The 20,444-nt window shown below is 38.3% G+C and overlaps 1 protein-coding gene across 7 annotated transcripts in view; it reads left to right on the top strand.

Moving 5' to 3' along the window:
* Nucleotides 1-20,444, top strand: part of adgrl3.1 (adhesion G protein-coupled receptor L3.1) — a 127,310-nt gene that overhangs the window by 36,364 nt on the left and 70,502 nt on the right. For all 7 annotated transcript variants that reach the window (XM_049472630.1, XM_049472629.1, XM_022682001.2 and 4 more), the window contains 3 exons: nt 5,573-5,723; nt 8,549-8,762; nt 19,903-20,012. In XM_049472630.1, coding sequence (XP_049328587.1) covers nt 5,597-5,723; nt 8,549-8,762; nt 19,903-20,012 — 451 coding nt within the window. In that variant the 5' untranslated portion in view covers nt 5,573-5,596. The remainder of the gene's footprint in view (nt 1-5,572; nt 5,724-8,548; nt 8,763-19,902; nt 20,013-20,444) is intronic.

Here is a 20,444-nt window from a genome sequence, read left to right as displayed (position 1 = left end):
TACAGATTTATTTTCTTTAAAGAAAAAGACTGCTTTTCATAAACGTGTCCTTCATCAGAACACAGCGTGACCCAGATTATCATTAGAAATTGATTTTTTTTGTTCCACTCATCCTTTCTTTGTATCTGTGTGTGTATGAGTATGTGTCTGCACTGTTAAATGTTACTGTCTGAACTGTACTGTCATTTTCTCTCTCTTTATTTTTCTTCCTTTCTTCACATATATATTTATATGTGTGTGTGTATGTATATATTATATAATTCATAATAAATGTCACAGCACACACATAAACTATATATAATGTTGAAATAAATGAAGATGAATGAATGTGAGCCCTAGTTTTTGATGAGTGTTGCCATGGTTGCCTGTTTTTATTTCTGTTATTTGAGTTATGTTGTAATTGTATCATGCAAGATTGCAAGATCAATGAAACTGTAGGAAATCATGTTTCATATACAGTTTATTCAGTGTTTGTATTTATTATTTAACATATTTATTTTTATTAATGTAATACATTTGTGTATTATTCCTTATTCCTAAAAAACAGTCACACCTTTATATTAGGCACAATGCAGTCACTGTCATTTTACACAGCCCACCACTTTGTGGCTGAGTTGCTGATGTTCCAGATCACTTTCATTTTGTTGTAATACCACTCAGAGTTGACTCTGGAATATTTAATAATGAGAAGATTTTATGACTGGGCTTGTGATTGGAAGTGTTTTAAACTTTAATTTGAAACAATAATAATAATATAACAACAAAATATAATAATAGTTTGTTATGGTCGTTTTCATGACATAGAAAAAAGTAGTATGGTAATAATTGTTTGCCAGTGTTTGTTTAAGTATTTAACTGCCTCAGTTCTGGCATATTGTAAAGATTGTGACAATGTGTCAAGCCAGCAGATGTATCAGACATGTATCAGCATGGTCCACTACACTCTCCATGCTGGAGATGGACCACTTCAGGGTACTTTCAAAAACATGGCAATTGAGGGGAAGGGGGAGGGGCAGGAGTGGTGGGGTGGTTCGTTAAGGGGATCAACAGATTGAGAGAGAGACAGATAGAATGAATTGGAGAGAGAGAATACAGAGAGAAACATTGCATTTCTCGTTACTGGACCTAAACTGCTACAGGGGGTAATTACTGGTCAGGAGGTCGCAGTAGATGCTCATCGCCATAACGAGCCTGAGACACGCAAGCAGACCTACGCCATTCCTTAACTTTACCTTCTGACCCATCTTCCCCCCTTCATATAACGCACTACAGGCAACGGGCCTGTCTTATAGCATTAGCGTTTATCTGAGAGAGAGGGGGGGGGGGGGGGTGGGGGGGGAGGGGAGTATGCTTTTGTCATTTGTTACATACATTACTGTTACGCTCATGTTGTCTTACTTTTTTAGCGTAATCTTAATAATTCAGAGTTCAAATTAATTTATCCAAAATATTTGTCAAACAAAATTATGTAGACACTAACAGTGGGCATTATGGATCTAAATTAATATTACGATATTTCAGGGGTTTAACAATAATCTTGCTTCTATGACAAAACTTTTGAGTATTTTTTATTAATTTTGAGTTTCATACATTTAATAGAAACAAAAAATATTAAAACCTTACTAAGCTTACTAATACTCTGATTTTATATAAAATAACAAATAATCTATACTGTGTTTTTAAGAATCAGTACAGTAAATATATCGCACACTTCTCTGAAATATTGATACAAATCAGTTTAGGTTTCACATGTGAAGTAAGCGTTATATGAATCATATTTAATGTCATGCAAAATTAGAGAAGGAGCTATGCCAGTTTTGTTTAATCTATTTAATAATATATATATATTTTTTAAGCTTTTTACTTTAGATGAGCATCTGAAAGAAGGTTATCATTTTTTATTTACTTCAGACACCAAGATACCCTGAGGAAATGACATGACATCACAACATGATATCACACATGATGAATGTGTACTATTTCAGGATGGATTAGTTTTAAAATTGAATCAGATTAATTCTATGTGTCCCTCTATTTGTTATCTGATACCGTATTTGTGACTGATTTCAGCCTGATAAGCATAATTTAATGGGTAGGATGACTTCTTAAGTATATTAAGTCAGATTCTTTCTATATACAGTCTACTCCATAATATTTGGGACACAGACCAGTCTTTAATTGAAATATTTAGCAGCTGCAAAGCTTCTTTAAGTGTCTTTATATCTACATTGTGGAGTAGCTAGTGTGATAATAAATAAATAAATTTCCATCACAATAGGTAGGAGTGTCTAATAGAGTGAACAGTAAGTGTTTTAAACCAGCAGCACTGCTGTATCTGATCCACTCATTTCAACACACACCAACACACACTAACCACCACCATGTCAGTGCAGTCACTGCAGTGCTGAGAATAATAATAATAATAATAATAGCTTATTCAACCAAATAATAGCTGCTCTGTGTTGCTCCTGTTAGGTCCTGATCTTTAAAGAACAAACAGAATAAAATAAGCTTAATAAAGTATGCAGAGAAACAGATATAGGACCACACCACAAATAGTACTACATGATAAGTGGAGCTAAAAAATGAATAATGAGTGTAGAAACTTATAGAATGTTTTAATGTGACTACGAACACTAGGGATGGGCGATATGTCATCCATCTTCCTCTTGATTATATTCCAGAGGTTTTCTATTTGAGTGAAATCAAAGAAACTCATCATTTATAAGTGGTTTCTTATTTTTTGAATATATGAATATAAATAAAAAAATTACAAATAAGTTTTGTTTAGTATACATATAACAGTTTTATATATTCAGTAGAAACAAAACCTATAATCATTTGTCTATTTGGTGAACAGTATCTTACCATGAGTAAAAATGTAACACAATTAAAACAATGTATTAACAAAAAAAATGACACACATCTATATATAATTAAATAGAATAATTAAAAGTAAATACAGTAAATACCCAAACAAAAATATAAAATAGATGATGGCTTTTTTTTTTTTTTTTTTTTGGCAATTTTATCACGTTTGGTACGATTTTACACACCCCTGTACTGTACACTGATGAGACATAGTTACTGGACGCTATTTCACAGCAGCATTTTGGACGTACCGAGTCGTATTACAGATACGACGCACTCACTTGTCATAGCTAGCTTATAGCTAGCTGCTAATATAAGTCCAGTGTAAAGCTACTAGTGTCTAGCTTCTTCTCATTTAGAGGAACATGCAGTTGTTGTGAGCTGTTAGCGACCTGCTAATTACAGCCTGCTTGTGAATGGTGGCCATGTTGAAGTAAGTAGCTGGTAGGTATGGTAATTGCCGGAGGCTATGCGTGCTGGTCACTCTGAGGAAGATAATTGGGTAATTAAGTGATTAAAATAAGCATATGGCACAGTGGGCCCATGCTAAATAATGGAATAAGAACACAGTTGATTGGTCGAATGAGCATATGTTCATAGGACAAAGGCACAGACTCACACACACACACACACACACACACACATTGTGTGTTTACTGCTAGCTTTAGCATATGTTAAAAATGAAAAAGGCAGAAATAGTCCCCCATCACCACCCCACCCCATCACGTCATATCTTACCCTGACACGCAACATTTACGTTGTCAGGGAGGTTGAGAATATGTTTACTAACCACACACACACACACACACACACACACACACACCACACTTACACACGTTAACACACTGAAATGTGACGGGTACAGTGGGCATATGCCCATATGTCCCTGTTTGGAGTGTGGGACATCTGGTCCAAACCAGCGTGTTCACTTTAGTCAAGCCACCATCAATCAAACAGACAGGGTTTCCAATGTGTTTGTGTGTGTGTGAGACAGACAAAAGAGAGAGGGCAAGTTCACACACTCTGTGTGTGTGTGTGTGTGTGTGTGGTAAAGTGCCTTTAATGACTGAACCACACTGTTGAGTGTTTATGTAAGTTTAATGAGATGGTGGCAGAGAGAGCGCTTTATATTTAATATGTTTAAGATGGCGTTTGTATGCGTGTGTGTGTGTGTGTGTGTGTGTGTGTGTGTGTGTGTGTGTTACCCTCTTTATAGCAACCAAATGTTCCCATAAAGATTGTGGGAAGATAGTAATACAAGTGTGTGTGTTTGTGTGTGTGTGTGTGTGTGTGTGGGTGGGATGGAGATGCATTAAGCCGTTCCCTTACGCATTAGCAAAGCTACGCCATATTGTGTCTTCACCCGGGCGTCATCTGAAGCCTTTGTCACATCTCTCTCTGTCTTTTCCTTTTCTTCTTCTCCCTCGCTCACTCTCTCTCTCGCTCACTCTCTCACGCTCACACACTGACGATCAATAGTCTCTGTTATATTTAATTGATTTTTTTATAGTCCTGTTCTCTTCATGAGCTGTACATGCAGAACCGCTGGGGCGTAAAACACACACATACACACACACACACTCACACATACACTAATCTCCAGTAATGTTTGTGTAATTATGGGCAAGCATTGTGTATAGCAATCTCACTGTGTTCTCTTTATATATTTTTATAAACAGCTCTGGAAAAAATGAACGACCACAATAAAATGATGAGTTTCTTTGATTTTACTAAATTGAAAACCTCAGGAATTTAGTCAAGAGGAAGATGGATGACCACAAGCCATCAAACCACACTGAACTGCTTGAATGTTTACACCAGGGAAAAAAGCATAAAGTTATCCAAAAGCAGTGTGTAAGACTGGTGGAGGAGAACATGCCAAGATGCATGAAAACTGTATTGCATTATTTGAGGTCTGAAAGCTCTGCATCTTTTTTGTTATTTCAGCCATTTTTCATTTTCTGCAAATAAATGCTCTAAATGACAATATTTTTATTTGGAATTCTGGAGAAATGTGGTCCATAGTTTCTAGAATAAAACAACAATGTTCATTTTACTCAAACATATACCTATAAAAAGCAAAATCAGAAAAAAACTGATTATAAACTTAAATGGTCTTTTAAATTTTTCCATGATAATGCAATATATTGTATGTTTTTTGGTTGTAATACATTATCGATACGTGGCACCAAATATTGATATTTTTATAGTAGGCCCTCTAAACTACCTAAGAGACTCCCTTTAATCTTTAACCTTTAATCCCATTTATCTTACTAAAGTTTCTGCTTCATTACTCTGCATGTTTGCACTTATCAAATGAATAGGGTAAACCTGCGGTAAATAACCTTGGTTGTCAAATTCTGTAAAAATAAATCCAAATCCAAATAATTCTTGGTATTTGTTTGTTTAGGAGCATTTTATTTCTTCAGAAACACAGATGCTGTAAAGTATTGTAGAGTATTGTGATATCATTGTTATTGTGATATAATTTGTTATTGTGGGCAACGTATTGTGATATTTTATCATGAGATGCCCTGTGATTTTATATCAGTATGTTTCTTTAATCTACCAAAATGTAGTTTTTTTTTTGTTTTTTTTGTAAGCCTCCATCCATCACTGTTTGATTGACAGAATAATGTAGAAATGCTGCTAACATTTATTTTTAATATTGTTAATAATGTTACTACTGTGTGTCTTTCAGGTGTGTGTGTCAGAGGAGCACTCCATGGCTCTAAGGTGTACGAGAGAGCGCTCTAGTAGCCAGTCAGAGCAGAGGTCAACGGGGTCATCGAGGGTCATGTGGTCGACACAACTACTCTTCCTCTTCGCCTTCTTCACACCTGTCACGCTCGGTGAGCTTTTTAAATGCTGTTTTTTATGCTGTTTTGTTTTGCCTGAGTGGAGCGTTCTTATTATAAACAATTGCGTTGTTATCCATATGCAACTGCCCGTTAGCATCTCATTAGCATAATGCTAACAGATGGCTCTCGACTTTTATTCAGTGTTAGAAACATTAGCATTTCTAATATGTTTGCATGCCATGGTTTATTATAATACTAATTCAGGGTGGACTGCATATACACTATATGAATAAAAATATTGGGACACCTGCTCCTTCAGTGTTTCTCCTGAAATTAAGGGTAATAAAAAGAGTTTATCCTGCTTTTTATTTGGAATAACTCTATAAGTTCTAGGTGGAAAGCATTGCTATGAGTGTTTGAGTATTTGATTGCATTTAGCCACAAAATGTATGACTTATTTAGGTACTGTATTTTTTCACATGATTATCAGGTGCTCTATCTATTTTCTGGTCTATTTTCATACATAGTGCACACTTGATTATAAGGCACTTTTATACTCACCTCTAAACGGGGAAATGGCGGTTAGAGGCTAATGCTAATAATACTTCACTGAAACTCCTGTACAGAGCACCATTATTCCAGAGAACACAGTTTCACTACTCCACATCTCAGTACTGGGGGGCTTTATATCCCTCTGTAGCCCACGCCTAGCATCAGGCACATTGCCAATTGGTTCATGTTTGTTCCATAGAATCCTATTCTGTTTGAATTACTCTTCATTTACAGGGACTAGACAAGCTGTGTGTTGTGTGCCTTTGCACTTCTGTGTCAGCAATGGATAAAGCTTAAAGTAGCTGAATGTTGCTTTAGTTAGAAAGGGTGTTCACAAAGATTTGGACATATAGATTGTGCATCAGTGTGTACCCTGCTCTGTGGGTGGGTGGGTGGGTGTCATCAAAAGTAAGTATGAGATAGCAATTGTAAAAGGATCTGCTGGATCAATAATCATAGAAGCAACCGTCTAGACGCATTGAATTTGCTTGTATACGTGTGTGTGTGTGTGTGTGTGTGTGTCCTCAAGGGGACTCTTAGTATAACACTTTAAGCTCCCACTGCACACTGGGAATTTTGGCCTTGATGAAAGTTTTAAATTTAATCAAATTAAATAAAATGTATTTATAAAGCGCTTTTTACAACTGATCACTGACTAGTAGACATGCCTCCTCAACACACAACCCAGTTGATTTGAAACGTATTCCTTATATATAGTGCTTTTTACAACTGATGTCGCAAAGCAACTTTTTAGAAATGTGGTAGCAGGACAGAGAATCTGTCACACTGAACATACAACACAAAACCCTTAGAGAGCAGGAGTACCTGAGGGTCAAACATCCATCTGTATCGGGACGGAGAGGTGGGCAATCAGTAACTCGGAAGAAGGCAGAAAGATGGAATTAGTTTAAACTGGTTTTATATAAAACAGAGAGTATAAATAATAACTAATGACTTCATCAGATCTGAATAAAACAGCCTAACTAAAGGAAAAGAGCCAGAAGGTAACATAGACACGCAGGCACCCTGAAACACTGGCATCCACTCACTCCTCCGTCCACAAACCTGAGTGAGGGCGTGCAGTGGGCGAACAACAGCACCAGCATCTCAGTTTACCACAATTCCCTATGTCCATGAACCCCTGGATCTGTAGCCTTATCTATAGGGATAAAAAATTTACCAAAAGCTAAACTAAACAAGTACATTTTTCATCTAGACTTAAATAATGCATTTTGTGCAATTGTTTTGGTTGTTACTGTGTCTCAACTGTTCAATTTGGCTAATATTTACTAAAACATATTGAAACACTGAAACACTCCACCCAAACAATGTGAGTGCAATTTTTTGTTAAAATGTATTGAAAAGATGAATCTTTAATTGGGTAACAGGATGCTGCTGACATAATAATAATAGATAAAACTAAATCATAATGAATTAAAAATTCTTTAACTTGGGAATGCATGTGTGCTTGTATAGCATTAATAGGCACTATGAATGCTACATAAAAAACATTTACATTATTTTATAGCAGTCTGGTTCTAGGCTGTAGAATATTAGCATTGAAGCTAATGATTGCACTGTGTTTTAAACCTTGACAGTATTCTAACCCGCCCATATAACTGCTGTGTTTGTGGGCTTTGTGTGTATTTGTTTGTCAGTCAAAAAACCAAAGGGAACAGAACCAAGTAGCGTCGCTTTAGTGCTAAAACCTGATTGGTTGACAGCTTATCCCCTAAATGCCCCATTTGTTGTCTGTGCTGTCTGTCAGTGCAGGCTTTAATTAGCTCCTCTTCCCTGCTGTGGATTAATGCAGACAGTCGAGTGTCAATCTCATCTTTCACATCCTATGCATTCACTTAAGAAAATGTAATATATACTGTGTTTGTGAGACGGAGGGAGAGAGAGAGAGAGAGAGAGAAAATACTTAGTGCCCCAATCCATTTGTCCAGAGTTAAGGACGGACGGCTGGACGCTGTGAAATTTCACTAGCACTGTAATTAGCAGCAGATATTTGACTCAATGAAGCAGAGAAGGCTGCAGTCATGCGGAATATTCCAGATTCCAGATCTGAGCCTGTCATTTCTGACTGACGACTCAGTGAAATTTAATGTGTGTGTGTGTTTAGTTTTAAGCAATAGTTTAAAGATGATACACAGAATATTTGCCATCTGAACATTTGTTTTTTGGCTGAAAAGACAGAATAATTATATTACAGGATTTTTTTTCTCCCAGCAGCCCTGTGTGTCAGAGTAAAAATAAACTTTAACCTGATGTTAAATAAATAATAATAATAATAAATACTGATCTTCTCTCTGTGTCTGCAGTGCTGAGTCGGGCTCCTGTGCCGATGGCTGTGGTTCGGCGAGAGTTGTCGTGTGAGGGTTACCCCATCGAGCTGCGCTGCCCCGGCACTGACGTCATCATGATCGAGAGCGCCAACTACGGTCGCACTGACGACAAGATCTGTGACTCGGACCCTGCCCAGATGGAGAACACACGCTGCTACCTGCCCGACGCCTACAAGATCATGGGCTTTAGGTAAACCCCCCATAAACATTTTTTCCTGCCAAACACTAGGAGTGTAAGGGCTAACACATACAGCTCTGGAAAAAATTAAGAGAACCTTGGCTTTTAATCACAGTTTTCATGCATCTTGGCATCCAGAGCTCTGATCAATCAGCTAACAGATGCCTGCACTGACCAACATCACATTAGGTGTAACCGCAGGGAGAGCATGACCATTCAGGCTCCATCTGTAACAGAGCAATGTTAACAAGGGATTAGAGCTTAGGTCGGGCCCAAACGATCCAGACCCACCCTGCCTATGCCCATTCTGTCCAAACTGGCCTGCCCCATAAATATTGAGCCATTGAGCCCGAGCCCAATTTAACAATTTCTATAGTTCTGAGTGGTTTGAATGAGTGAAATCTGTTCAGATTGATGTTAATTAACAATTCAACACAGAAGATCTTTGAGGGCTCTGGAGACTCCTACAGGACACCTGGAGAAGCTGCCTATCCACCCTATCCACTTAATAATTTCAGATCAGCAGCAGGAATCAACCCAAATTCTTAAATATGACAAAACGAAAGGTTTGGCGGACATAAGATGTTTATTTTTTTAAAGCCAATTATTTCTGAATACAAATCAAAGTTCCGGAAATTTACATCATTTTATTCATTATATTTTGACAGTGGCAGATTTACTTCAGTTTTTTAAATATTTTCAATTACAATTAAAAATCCTTAAGTTATGGGCATGTCATGTCAGGCAGAACATTGCCGAATTTGCCTACCTCTTAATGGGTAAATAACCCCTTAATAACCCCACTCAATGCAGGACAGTGGTGCATGAGTTATAACATTCTTAATTTGTACAATTATTTTTATGATCACAGTGTGATTTGTTATTTCGCTATATTGTGATCATCATGTCACCGCTTTATATAAAATAGAAATGTAAAAAAGTGTAGGCCTACTTCACAGACAGATCTAAACTCTACAAGAAATGCTCTTAATATTTGTAAGCTTAAAATATTTGTCTGGAAAGTAATTATTTTGATGTTTCCTGAAAAGATAAAAAGAATGATTTATTTATTTTAAGTCATATTGCGTAATTTCTTCTAATATTATGATTTTTTTTTTTAGCAGCAGTGATCAATCAATATATGATACGTGATGAATGAATATATATATATTTTTATTGTAGTTTTGTTGCTGATAATTATAATTTTTTTTATGCAAGACAACACAGACCTTTAGATTATGGTTGGGTTTTCCAAGTAATAATTTCATTGCATCCCTAACATTAACCTTGCATCAGATGTTCTTAACTAAAAGAAAGGCAGAAATCTAAGGATTAAAAAAAAACGTTCTGGCTAATTGAGTGTATCTGGTATGAGCAATAAATCTGTGTCATATGTAATGTGTCATAATGTTTAGTTTAGAGATGAGGTTACAATCTGTAGGTCACTGCACAAATCACTGTAGCATCCTATATATACAGTACTTATTATTGGCATATGTTTAGCAGTGTGATGCTAATGACTGCTAAAATGTGTATGAGTGAGAGAACACCATCTCTACCCCCCCATGGTTGGATGGTATACAGTACCACCTGTGTGTGTGGCCAGCTGCCACACACACATACACACACAGCCCCGGGGTAGATTAGACTGTGAGCTCCAATTAGCAGGGCTGTACGGCCAAGATTAGTGGCAATGTAGAGTTCATTACCATCCACAACTTACACACGCACACTGTTAAACAAACCCAAACACACACGCTGATTGTGCTTGTACTCCTATTGATTACCTACTGAATAATCTATAACAGCTAGTATATAAAGTAGTCGTAGGCTGCGTATACTCTTACCTTGTTTGATCTGGACCTTTAGACTTCTCTGTTTGGTGCAAACCAAAATGTTTGCAGATGTGAAATGGTCCAGATCTACTCTAATCATGATTCAGGTTTTTATTTTATTTATTTTTTTGGACAGTTCAGACTTTCAGACCAACTGTAGGACATTGAGGCAGGCTATCGTCACTCATTAAACAATAGAAAATTAAAAAGAACTGGTGTTGTGCCAAAATCTGATTATTTGAAGGGAGCCAGGTTCTTACAGAGAAGCAGCATTCAGCACAACACCTGGAAAGGCAGCTCACTTACCTAACAGAGCAAAGTTCTTTGTGCATTTACTAAACTGCAGTGTGAAACCGAAACTATATGTACAACATACAATGTAACAAACACATGATGCTTGCTTCAGACTCTTTTAGTTAAGAGTTAACATTTTATTGTTCTCTATGGCTCCAAACTCCCTCATTGATGTAGCGCTATATAGGGAGACACTATGTAGTTCACTAAGTAGACACTACCTCATCATTATCATGCGCCATCACCGGTCGCATAAACATACACACACGTGAGGGGTTGGGCCGTGTTTAAAACTACAAAAACACACAAACTGAGCTCTGAATTAAAGTTAGTGAAGCTCTGAGCTGATCATGGAGTGATTTCTCTGCCTGTTACGTTAAATGTCGAGTTGTGTCTAAAATTATCTGGAGGAAATAAAAAAATTTAACTCATCAGTAATATAGTTAGATATCTAACCTTTCAGAGACAAGAGCTTTTAGTCCTGCTGATGGAAATTTGATTAAGCAGTGTTTGTGTTGCTTGCAAGTTCATTTTTATGTACTGTAATTACTTTTCTTGGTTCTTCTATATAATACAAACATGCAGATAAAATCATTTAAATATGTTTTTTTTTTTGTAAATGGTAATATTTAAGATATTTATGGTATTTTATTGTAAGATATATTTATAATAAACTCTGTAATGCTGTTGATATGCTGAACATCAGCTGTTTGGGTGAATTTTAAACACTTTTTACCCAGTGATCTCATTGTAACAATCTGGCAACCCTGGTGGCTTGCTGTCCGCTCTGTTTGTTCGGCTGTCTGTTGCTTAGTAGCGAGACTCGCAATGCATTTTGGGACACATTCAGCTGGCGTAGTAAGCAGCGATGTTTACTTTAAATCATGATGCATTATAGGAGTTTATAGTGCCCTCGAAATCATGTTCGATTTCCCCCTTATGATTCAGACACTAAAAGAAAAATTGCTAACGTATTTAATAGTGCCCTAAATAGTAAATGGGGAACTATTTTTGTCACAGCCTATATTAATATTTAAGAAGACTGACCGCAGTTACGCTGAAAAGTTAATTGAATCTTTATTTAGTAATCTTTTGGTTGTATCTTATTTATATTTTTAACTGAATAGTGAATAATAAAAGATTTGTGCTTTTTAAAATCTATTAGCTAGGCATTGTTTTCAAGATGATAATCTAGATCTAGATCTGAAGTTGAGCTAATGAGGTGAACCAGAGTACATAGCGTACACACAGCGAGGTGCCGAGGAGCCAGTGGATCGATACTGTATGTGTTTGGTGTCTGGGGTGTTATTGTTTGTAAGCTATTAATATTTAAAGAGCAAGAGGAGAACAGAATATGCAGTGTTGGAATTTAGCGGCCCGTAAGGGGTTAACTCATTCTTTCACTGCCTCATACCTCACACTGACCCAGAATAAATTAGCCCAGGTTTTGCCAGTGTTGGTTGTTGGCAGTGCCCACCTGCTGAGATCTAACACATGCTTTGTGCTGCATGTGTGCGTGATGTCCAGCTGCTGCTAGAGCAGGAAGTCCAGTCACATTTCCATTTTTTACACTTAGAATCTCTTCTCTTCTAGTATAAAAATCTGAACTGAACTGCGTTATCATGTGGGCGTTGGCACGAGGCCTCCCATGGGGAGTGGTGGTGGGTTTGGAGAATTCCTGTGGGTCCTAGAAGAGTCAGGAGATGTAGCTGGTTGTAATCAGTGACAGTTATTTAAAATATTACAGATATATCGTTCAGCTAATAGTCTTGAATTTGTTGGAACTTGTAAAACTATGCAAATATTTACTCAACATTTTTACATTTCAGTAGACAAACCAACAAAGCACCATACCATGTACCTCAGCAGTTCTACTCAAATAATGAATTTACTTTAATATCTCTATTCTAATTATAAATGATCCTCAGTAGTGCTATTATACTTATACATTTACTTTACCTGTACAGTTTTAGTAGTAGATTTACCTCAGCAGTGCTGTTCTAATCATGAATCAATCCTAGTAGAGCTATACTTAATCATGAATTTACCTCAACAGTGCCATTCTCATTTTAGAAAAATATATACTTCAGCAGTGCTACTCTAATTATACATTTACCTCTGCATTGCTAGAAAACTCTGCATTTATTGTTCAGTATATTCAAACAAATATGTGCAGTTGGCCAATATTTGGTTCATTCCTGTCAGCTAGTTCTGCAGCTACTTCCTGTCTAAACGCTGCCTAGAAACCGCAGAATGAAGGTGAACATGTCTTTGAATTGCTGTCGCTAATGGGCTTTGCTCGGGCTGATATCGCCCAGACTGAACGATGCTCTTAATGCTCCAAGCGATGAGCAGGAAACGAGGAAAAGGAGGAAGGAGCAGCAAAAAGAAAGCGAGACGCCTTTCTTCCCTCCTTCTTTTCTTGCCTCGCTGCTTTTTATAGAAACAGTGGTTGGCATCACACATCATTTATCATTCTCCACCTCATCCCTCTCTCTCTCTCTCTTGAGCTCCCTCTCTTTTTCCCTCTCTTTCTGTGTGCCTCATCTCTCTGTTGCTCTCTCTCTACCTCATGTCACTTTCTGCCTTGCTCACTGCCTCGTTTCTCTATTTCTTTCTTTATCTCTCTCTTTCTCTCTTTCTCTCTACCTCATCTCTCTCTATTGCTCTCTCTCTTTCTCATTTTGTCTGACCTTTACATTTTTTTTGTCTGGGCTAATTTTCTGTGTGTGTGTGTGTGTGTGTGTGTGCGCTTGTGTGTGCGCGTGTGTGCGCGCGTGTGTGTGCGCGTGTGTGCGCGCGTGTCTGTGCGCGTGCGTGTGTGTGTACGTGTGTGTGTATGTGTGTACGCGTGTGTGTACGTGTGTGTGTACGTGTGTGTGCGCGCGTGTGTGCGCGCGTGTGTGCGTGTGCGCGTGTGTGTGTACGTGTGTGTACGTGTGTGTGTGTGTGTACGCATGTGTGTACGCATGTGTGTACGTGTGTGTGTACGTGTACGTGTGTGTGTACGTGTGTGTGTGTATTTGCTCCTGTCATTCTGCCTGACTGGTTGTTGGATAGATGCTGAAATCAATGAGCAAAGGTAATTAGAATGTGATCAATTGAGAGGGAAGCACCTTCAATCTGCATCAGTTTACCATAATCTACTTTGGTCTACCTTTATATACCTCAGTATTCCTCATTGTATCTTGACTAGCCTCACTCTACCACAATCAACCTCAATCTTGCTTAGTCTACCTCAGTCTTTCCCGATTTTCCTCAATGTACCTCAATGTACCTTGATGTTCCTCAGTCTACCAGTTCATATTTGATCCAGAGTGTTTGGTATCGTGCAAAACAAGGTGGACCAATCACAGCCAGAGATGTTTTGGACAGTTTTTAATAAGAACTTTTGATATGTATCACATTACAGGGGTTAGGATTCAGTATATTGCAACATATATCAAAATATATTACAATACTGTATTCAAAGCAGAAATATGCTTACTGTTTAAACCACAAGTTATACTATAAAAACACTCTATCATATGTATACCACTGTTTGACACCGATCTTTGCATGCAAACTAATAATTGTATAAGTGTATTGCAGAACAAAATATTACATTGATATTTTCTTACCCTCTTGCTAGAGCTGCTGCTGCTGTTAATAATCGTTTCCTCTCAGCATATTTCCTCTCTGACTTGTGTATAGATTTGCTGTGTCTCTGTAAGTGAAGTGAATCTGCTGCTGCACTCTACCAGATTACCAGTCAATACAGCATGGCTGAATGTTTGTAAACATGTGAGGTGGGCGGCACTTCTGGGTGGATAACCTTTACACTTTTTAAGCCTGAACTATTAAATATGTGCCAAATTCTGAGCAATTATATAAAAAAAAAAACATTTCTTCACATTTATGACTTTTATTTTGTATCATATTTTTTTTTTGCATTTTTAAACTAACTTAAATATGTAGAACACAATTGTTTAACCCTTTTTATTTATTTATTTTTTTTATTAAAAAAAAAAAATCCCCATTCTTTCCCTAAATTACACGGCCAAATACCCAACCCACTAATTAGGACTCCCCCTATCACTAGTGATTCTCCATCACCAGGAGGGTGGAGACTAACACATGCCTCCTCCGATACATGTGAAGTCAGCCACCGCCTCTTTTCAAACTGCTGCTGATGTGGCATTACCGAGGAGCTTCACAGTGCGCTCTGAAGAAAGCACAGCGACTCGGTAGCTGAGGCAAGCTACATAAACAGGATTCGAACCGGCAATCTCCCGATCATAGTGGCAGTGTTAGCCTGCTGGATCACTCGGAGCCTCTTAACCCTGATCTAACTTGCCTTTTAAATTGTAATAAAGAATTTTAGACTTAGAAATATCCACTTATCACAGATATTTTATCAGGGAACAGAAAATGTGTTTTTGATTTTATATATTATAATGAAGACTGTACACGTCTTGTCAATCTAATCACTGTGGTTTATACATTCTGAAGCAGCTGGAGGGGTTAAATTTTGAGTTCTGGTTCTGTGGAGATTAAAATCCAATACAACCTTCATAAAAATCCATTTAACCTGTTCCTGCAGGCCCACACATGACCACCATTTTTGCCCTTTTTCTACTAATAACAAATCAATATCTCACAAACCTGAAAGTTCTGGTGTTTTTATTTTTTTACAATCACTCTGAAAAATAAAATGGATTATTTAAAAAGTCATGTTTTTTAAATTATATTTTTCTGTTGATTTAATGAACAATAATAATATTTTACCGATCCAAATTGTGCTCTGAGTGAGAACACACACAGTATACTCACACTAGCCTAGACTGCAGTGGAGGTAAGAGGGCGGGTGTATTTTGTGCATTTCCAAAGTTAATACGCTCTATTTCGCAAGTTAGTATGCAGGGATGATACTGACAAGACACTGTACACCTCCTGGTCCTGATTAAGCAACACAGCAAATGTAAAAAGAAATTGTAACCCGTCAACGGCTCCACACAGTCACAATGTCTGGGTTACGTGGGATTCGCTTGTGGCCCAAGCCGTTAAATGCCTCGTAATTACTGTTTAAACTGGGCTAGTTATTGCTCAACTAATACTATGCAGTTATAGATGTGTATAAATAAATTATTGCCCTGTATAAAGAGTAATTGCAGTTTAGAGGCTTAATGTAGACTTAATTTAAGCATATTAATCTCTCTCTCTCATTCTCTCTAGCTTTCTCTCTTTCTCTCTCTCTCTCTCTCTCTCTATCTCTCTTTCTCTCTCTCTCTCTCTCTCTCTCTCTCTCTCTCTCTCTCTCTCTCTCTCTCTCTGTAAGTGTGATTTGTGGGATGTCAGATCAGGTTAGAGTCAGGTTGAAGTTCTGGAAAGAGTGTTTGTACCTGCCCTTTCTCTCCCACGGGTGACAGTGTGGGAATGTAGTACTTGAACGCGCATACACACACACTAACATACACACACGCACACTGCCCTAGTTCACCATTGTCGACTTGACTCAGTTGACTTCTCTTGGCAGCCTGTCTGATCATACCATCATCCAAAAGCTGAAGAGTCTGAATTCTGTGTGTGTGTGTTTGTGTGTATGTGTGTGTGTATGCGTATGTGTTTTTATTCTAAATTTTTAAAACAGAACTATCCTTTTACATATAAGTATAAGTATGTAAACATAATGCTGTACACAGCGGAGAGTAGGACTGCACGATATATCGTTTAAGCTTCGTCATCGTGATGTGCGCATGCGCAATAGTCACATGGCAGGACGTGCAATGTCAGTTAAGCCAGTTCAATCAAACATGTCCTGTTGAAATGTTTACTTCTTGACACAAGTAGATACACAGCGTTGTCTCTGTGTCTGTGTGAGTGACAGGCTGCTGCTGCCTGAAAAGCACTAGGAGGAGGGGGAGCACGAGGGGGGGTAGAGGAGTAAACATGAGGTAACCGCATGGCCTTCATCCACATGGTGAGCATGTGTTGAAAGCTGTGCTCCTCAGTCCAGCACAGTTTTGCGCAGATATTTCCAGTTACAGCAGGGATATCTGGGAGTTAAATGACGGATGTACAGTACGTATGCATGTGGTGCAACAGTAACAGTAGAGCAGATGGGCAGGTTTGATTGCTTGTTGCTGATTGGCCAGCATAATGGCTGATGCCAACCAGTAGCCTTATCTGTTCCAACAGGACAATGCTTGTCCACTGCTACTATCTGAAGAGCTTCATTAAAAATCTCTGAAGCTCTCCTCATTCATTTTAGTACTATTTATACTTTTCATCATGTAAACATCTGGTTTGGTGAAACTTATTAATGATGGTTAATCATATGAGTTCTTCTAACTTATGAAGTGCTTAGGTGGCTGAAACCTTTGAGCAGTAATCAACAGAAACAATTTATGTAGATTAGTTTAGGAAATATTCACATCCAGAAATACAGTGCATATCGCATGAGTAATATGACAACATGCTAGATGTTTCGGTATGGAGTTGTAGAGGTTCCTAATGGCGATTCCTGCAGATATTGTGGTAGTGGTGGAATGTTAATAGAGCCCCCAATACTATTCCACACGTTTTCAGCCAGGGACAGGTCTGACGATCTATCTGGCCATGGCACAGCATCTACGTCTTCAAGACGAGCTCTTCAGACGGCTGCAGAATGTGGACGAGCATTGTCCTGTTGGAATAACGCACCATATTCTGCTTTCAGAAAAGGTAGACGTGTGACAGGACGTTGGTCAGGACTCTCTCTCTCACTCTATCTCTCTCTCTCTAAATTAGGTCATATCTGAATGTTGCTCACAGCCACTCGAGAGCCGTCGCCCCGGAAACCAGAGATGCCCCACGGCACTCTGGGAGTATGACTGTCACACTCACTCAACACAGCAATTAGTGCTCTAGTGTGACACACACACACACACACACAAACACACACACATATATATATACACACACACACACCGAAGCATAAACACACCTTCTCAAGTAGTTAGTTTCTCAGCCAGCTGTCTCCTGTCTCTGTCACACTGATACTGCGAAATATAACTTTGTGTGTGTGTGTGTGTGTGTGTGTGTGCATTTTGATGCACCCCTCTGGATTCAGACTGGATGGTTTCCATGGTAACACAGAGAAAGAGAGGGAGAAAGTATGCTGTCCAAAAGTTTGTGGACAACCCTTCTAATGAATGCAACATTTAAGCTAATTCAGGCTTCACCCCTTGCTGACACAGATGAGCAAAAGCACACACACACACACACAGATTGTCTAGTCCCTGTAGAACTGTAGAAGAGAAGTATTTCCAATTGAAGTATTGAGCTGTGGAACAGACAAACTGTATTCTCTGGAATTATGGAGCTCTGTCCAAAACTTTTGGCTGGGATGAGTTCGAACATCCTGCCCTCACTATCTTGTCTTTTGCAGCTGAATGCAATCAAATATTCACAGCAATCTGAGTCCAAAAGTTCTCATTTTCTCTCTCTCTGTTTTTCTCTCTGTTTGAGATGTCTCACTCAGTCCCTCTTTCTCTCTGGTTATCAGATGTTACTCTCCCCCTGCCTCTCTCTCTCTCTCTTTCTCTTTCTCTTTCTGCTTATATATGTCTCCCTTTCTCTATTAGTTATATATTCTCTCTCAGATGTCTTACTTTCTCCCTCTCTATCTCTCTCTGTTAATTTGATGATTCACTCTCTCTCTTTCTCAGGCTATCATACATTTCTCTTTCTCATATGTTTCTATATATGTCTCTCTCTCTCTCTTTCTCTTTCTGGTGATTTTCTCTCTGGTTATCAGATGTTTCTCCCTTTCTCTTTCTCTTTTTCTCTCTCGCTCACTCTGTTTATCAGATGTTTTATGTTTCTCGCCCTCTCTCTCTTTCTCTCTCTCTCTCTCTCTTTCTCTCTCTCTCGCTGGTTATCAGATGTGAATATATGTATAAATATGACCTACATATGGATTTGATGTTAATATGGTATGTATGGAGCAGATATATGGGACGAATTAGCCACAGACATGCATAGTATGTAATATGTGAATGTGTGTGTGTGTGTTCTGCAGTTAAAAAATGTAACAACAAGCCCTCTTGAAGCCACAGTGTTTAAGATTCTATCTTTTTAAATAAAGGCAGTAGTATTCTTGTGGAGAGAGTACACATTATTCTAACTAAAGGCATCAATGTGCTTCTGCAACCATTGCTGCAGTGACTAATACATTCATTCTTTTAGCATAGTGCTGTGTTTGGTCTTACCATGATTTTTTATTTGGCCACACCAGCTTTTGCTTGTTACCTGAGCAATCGCTGCGCTGCTCAGTCATATCTCATCATTAAACCAAAGAAACACAGAAATAGAACTGGAGAGAGCTGATGAGGAAGAAAAAAGAGAGAGTAAACCACAGTAACTTACCACACCACGACATATGCTTTAAAAGTACTCTTCTGCATGCTTGATGCAATTACACATTCTCACATGGGAGATCTTTAAATTCCCAAAATGATAGACTTTTTCTTTACAGTGAAACAGTGGGTAAAAAGTGTAAAAAAAAAATTTTTTTAATCATTTCAATCATATGCTTTCTTCATTTTTGCATAATGTGAATTTTGCAGTTGTTCTTTATACTGTATCAAAATTTTAAAATAAATAGGCATATGAAGGGATCCTAAATCACTTGAGTAATTAATACAATTTTCCATTCCATTTCCTTCTGTAAGGTCAACATTTTGTAGATAAAAGGGTTTTGTCTTTGGGAGCCCAAAGTTACATTAATTTGAGGTCCTGCAACCAGTGGCCCTATACCTTTTCTCCTGTTCCTGTTGTCTTGTTCCCCCCAACAGGACAATGCTTGTCCACATACTGCTTGTACCTTCTTTGGTATTCTGTGTGTTTTTAAAGGGTTTATGATACATATTTGTGAGTTATGAAGGTTTAATATGACAGTTATGATGTATTTGTGAACATACAGTACACAAACGATTAACAATATACAATTGACCTCTCTCTCTCCCTCTGTCTCTCTCTCCCTCCCCCTCTCCCTCTCTCAGGTGTAATAACAGGACACAGTGTGCAGTGGTTGCAGGTCCAGATGTTTTTCCTGATCCCTGTCCCGGAACGTACAAGTATCTGGAAGTTCAGTACGAGTGTGTTCCATACAGTAAGTACACACAGCACTGGTGAAACAGTGTGAGATATACAGGTTGTTTCTAGACACAATGCTTAATAAGGACTAAAGATTAGTATTCTTAAACAGCTTTCACACTGGACCAAACGCACCAAACGCACGGTGCAAGCACACCTGGGTCCGGAAAAATGAAGGCTAGTGAGAAAACGTCCTTCGAAAGCTGCTGACTTTACAATGTCATGGCATTACGGTCACTGTTGATACAGAAGTGTGTGTTAGTGACCGTAGACAGCACATTTATAGAAAAAACATAAGTATTTACAATGATCAGGGCTGCTGTATCAGGTATATTAGCCAATACCAGTGACTGACCATCTGCTGTCCAGCCCCGGGTGCTCTGCTCGGCCTGCCAGTCATTTCTGAACAGAGTAAAGTTCTCACAGCCTTCCTGGTTCCAGCACTGCG

Source organism: Astyanax mexicanus, chromosome 25 (genome assembly GCF_023375975.1).
Source record: "Astyanax mexicanus isolate ESR-SI-001 chromosome 25, AstMex3_surface, whole genome shotgun sequence".
NCBI classification, from domain to species: domain Eukaryota; kingdom Metazoa; phylum Chordata; class Actinopteri; order Characiformes; family Acestrorhamphidae; genus Astyanax; species Astyanax mexicanus.
The sequence above is the reverse complement of the archived record's forward strand: the minus strand, read 5'-3'. Positions and strand labels throughout refer to the sequence as shown.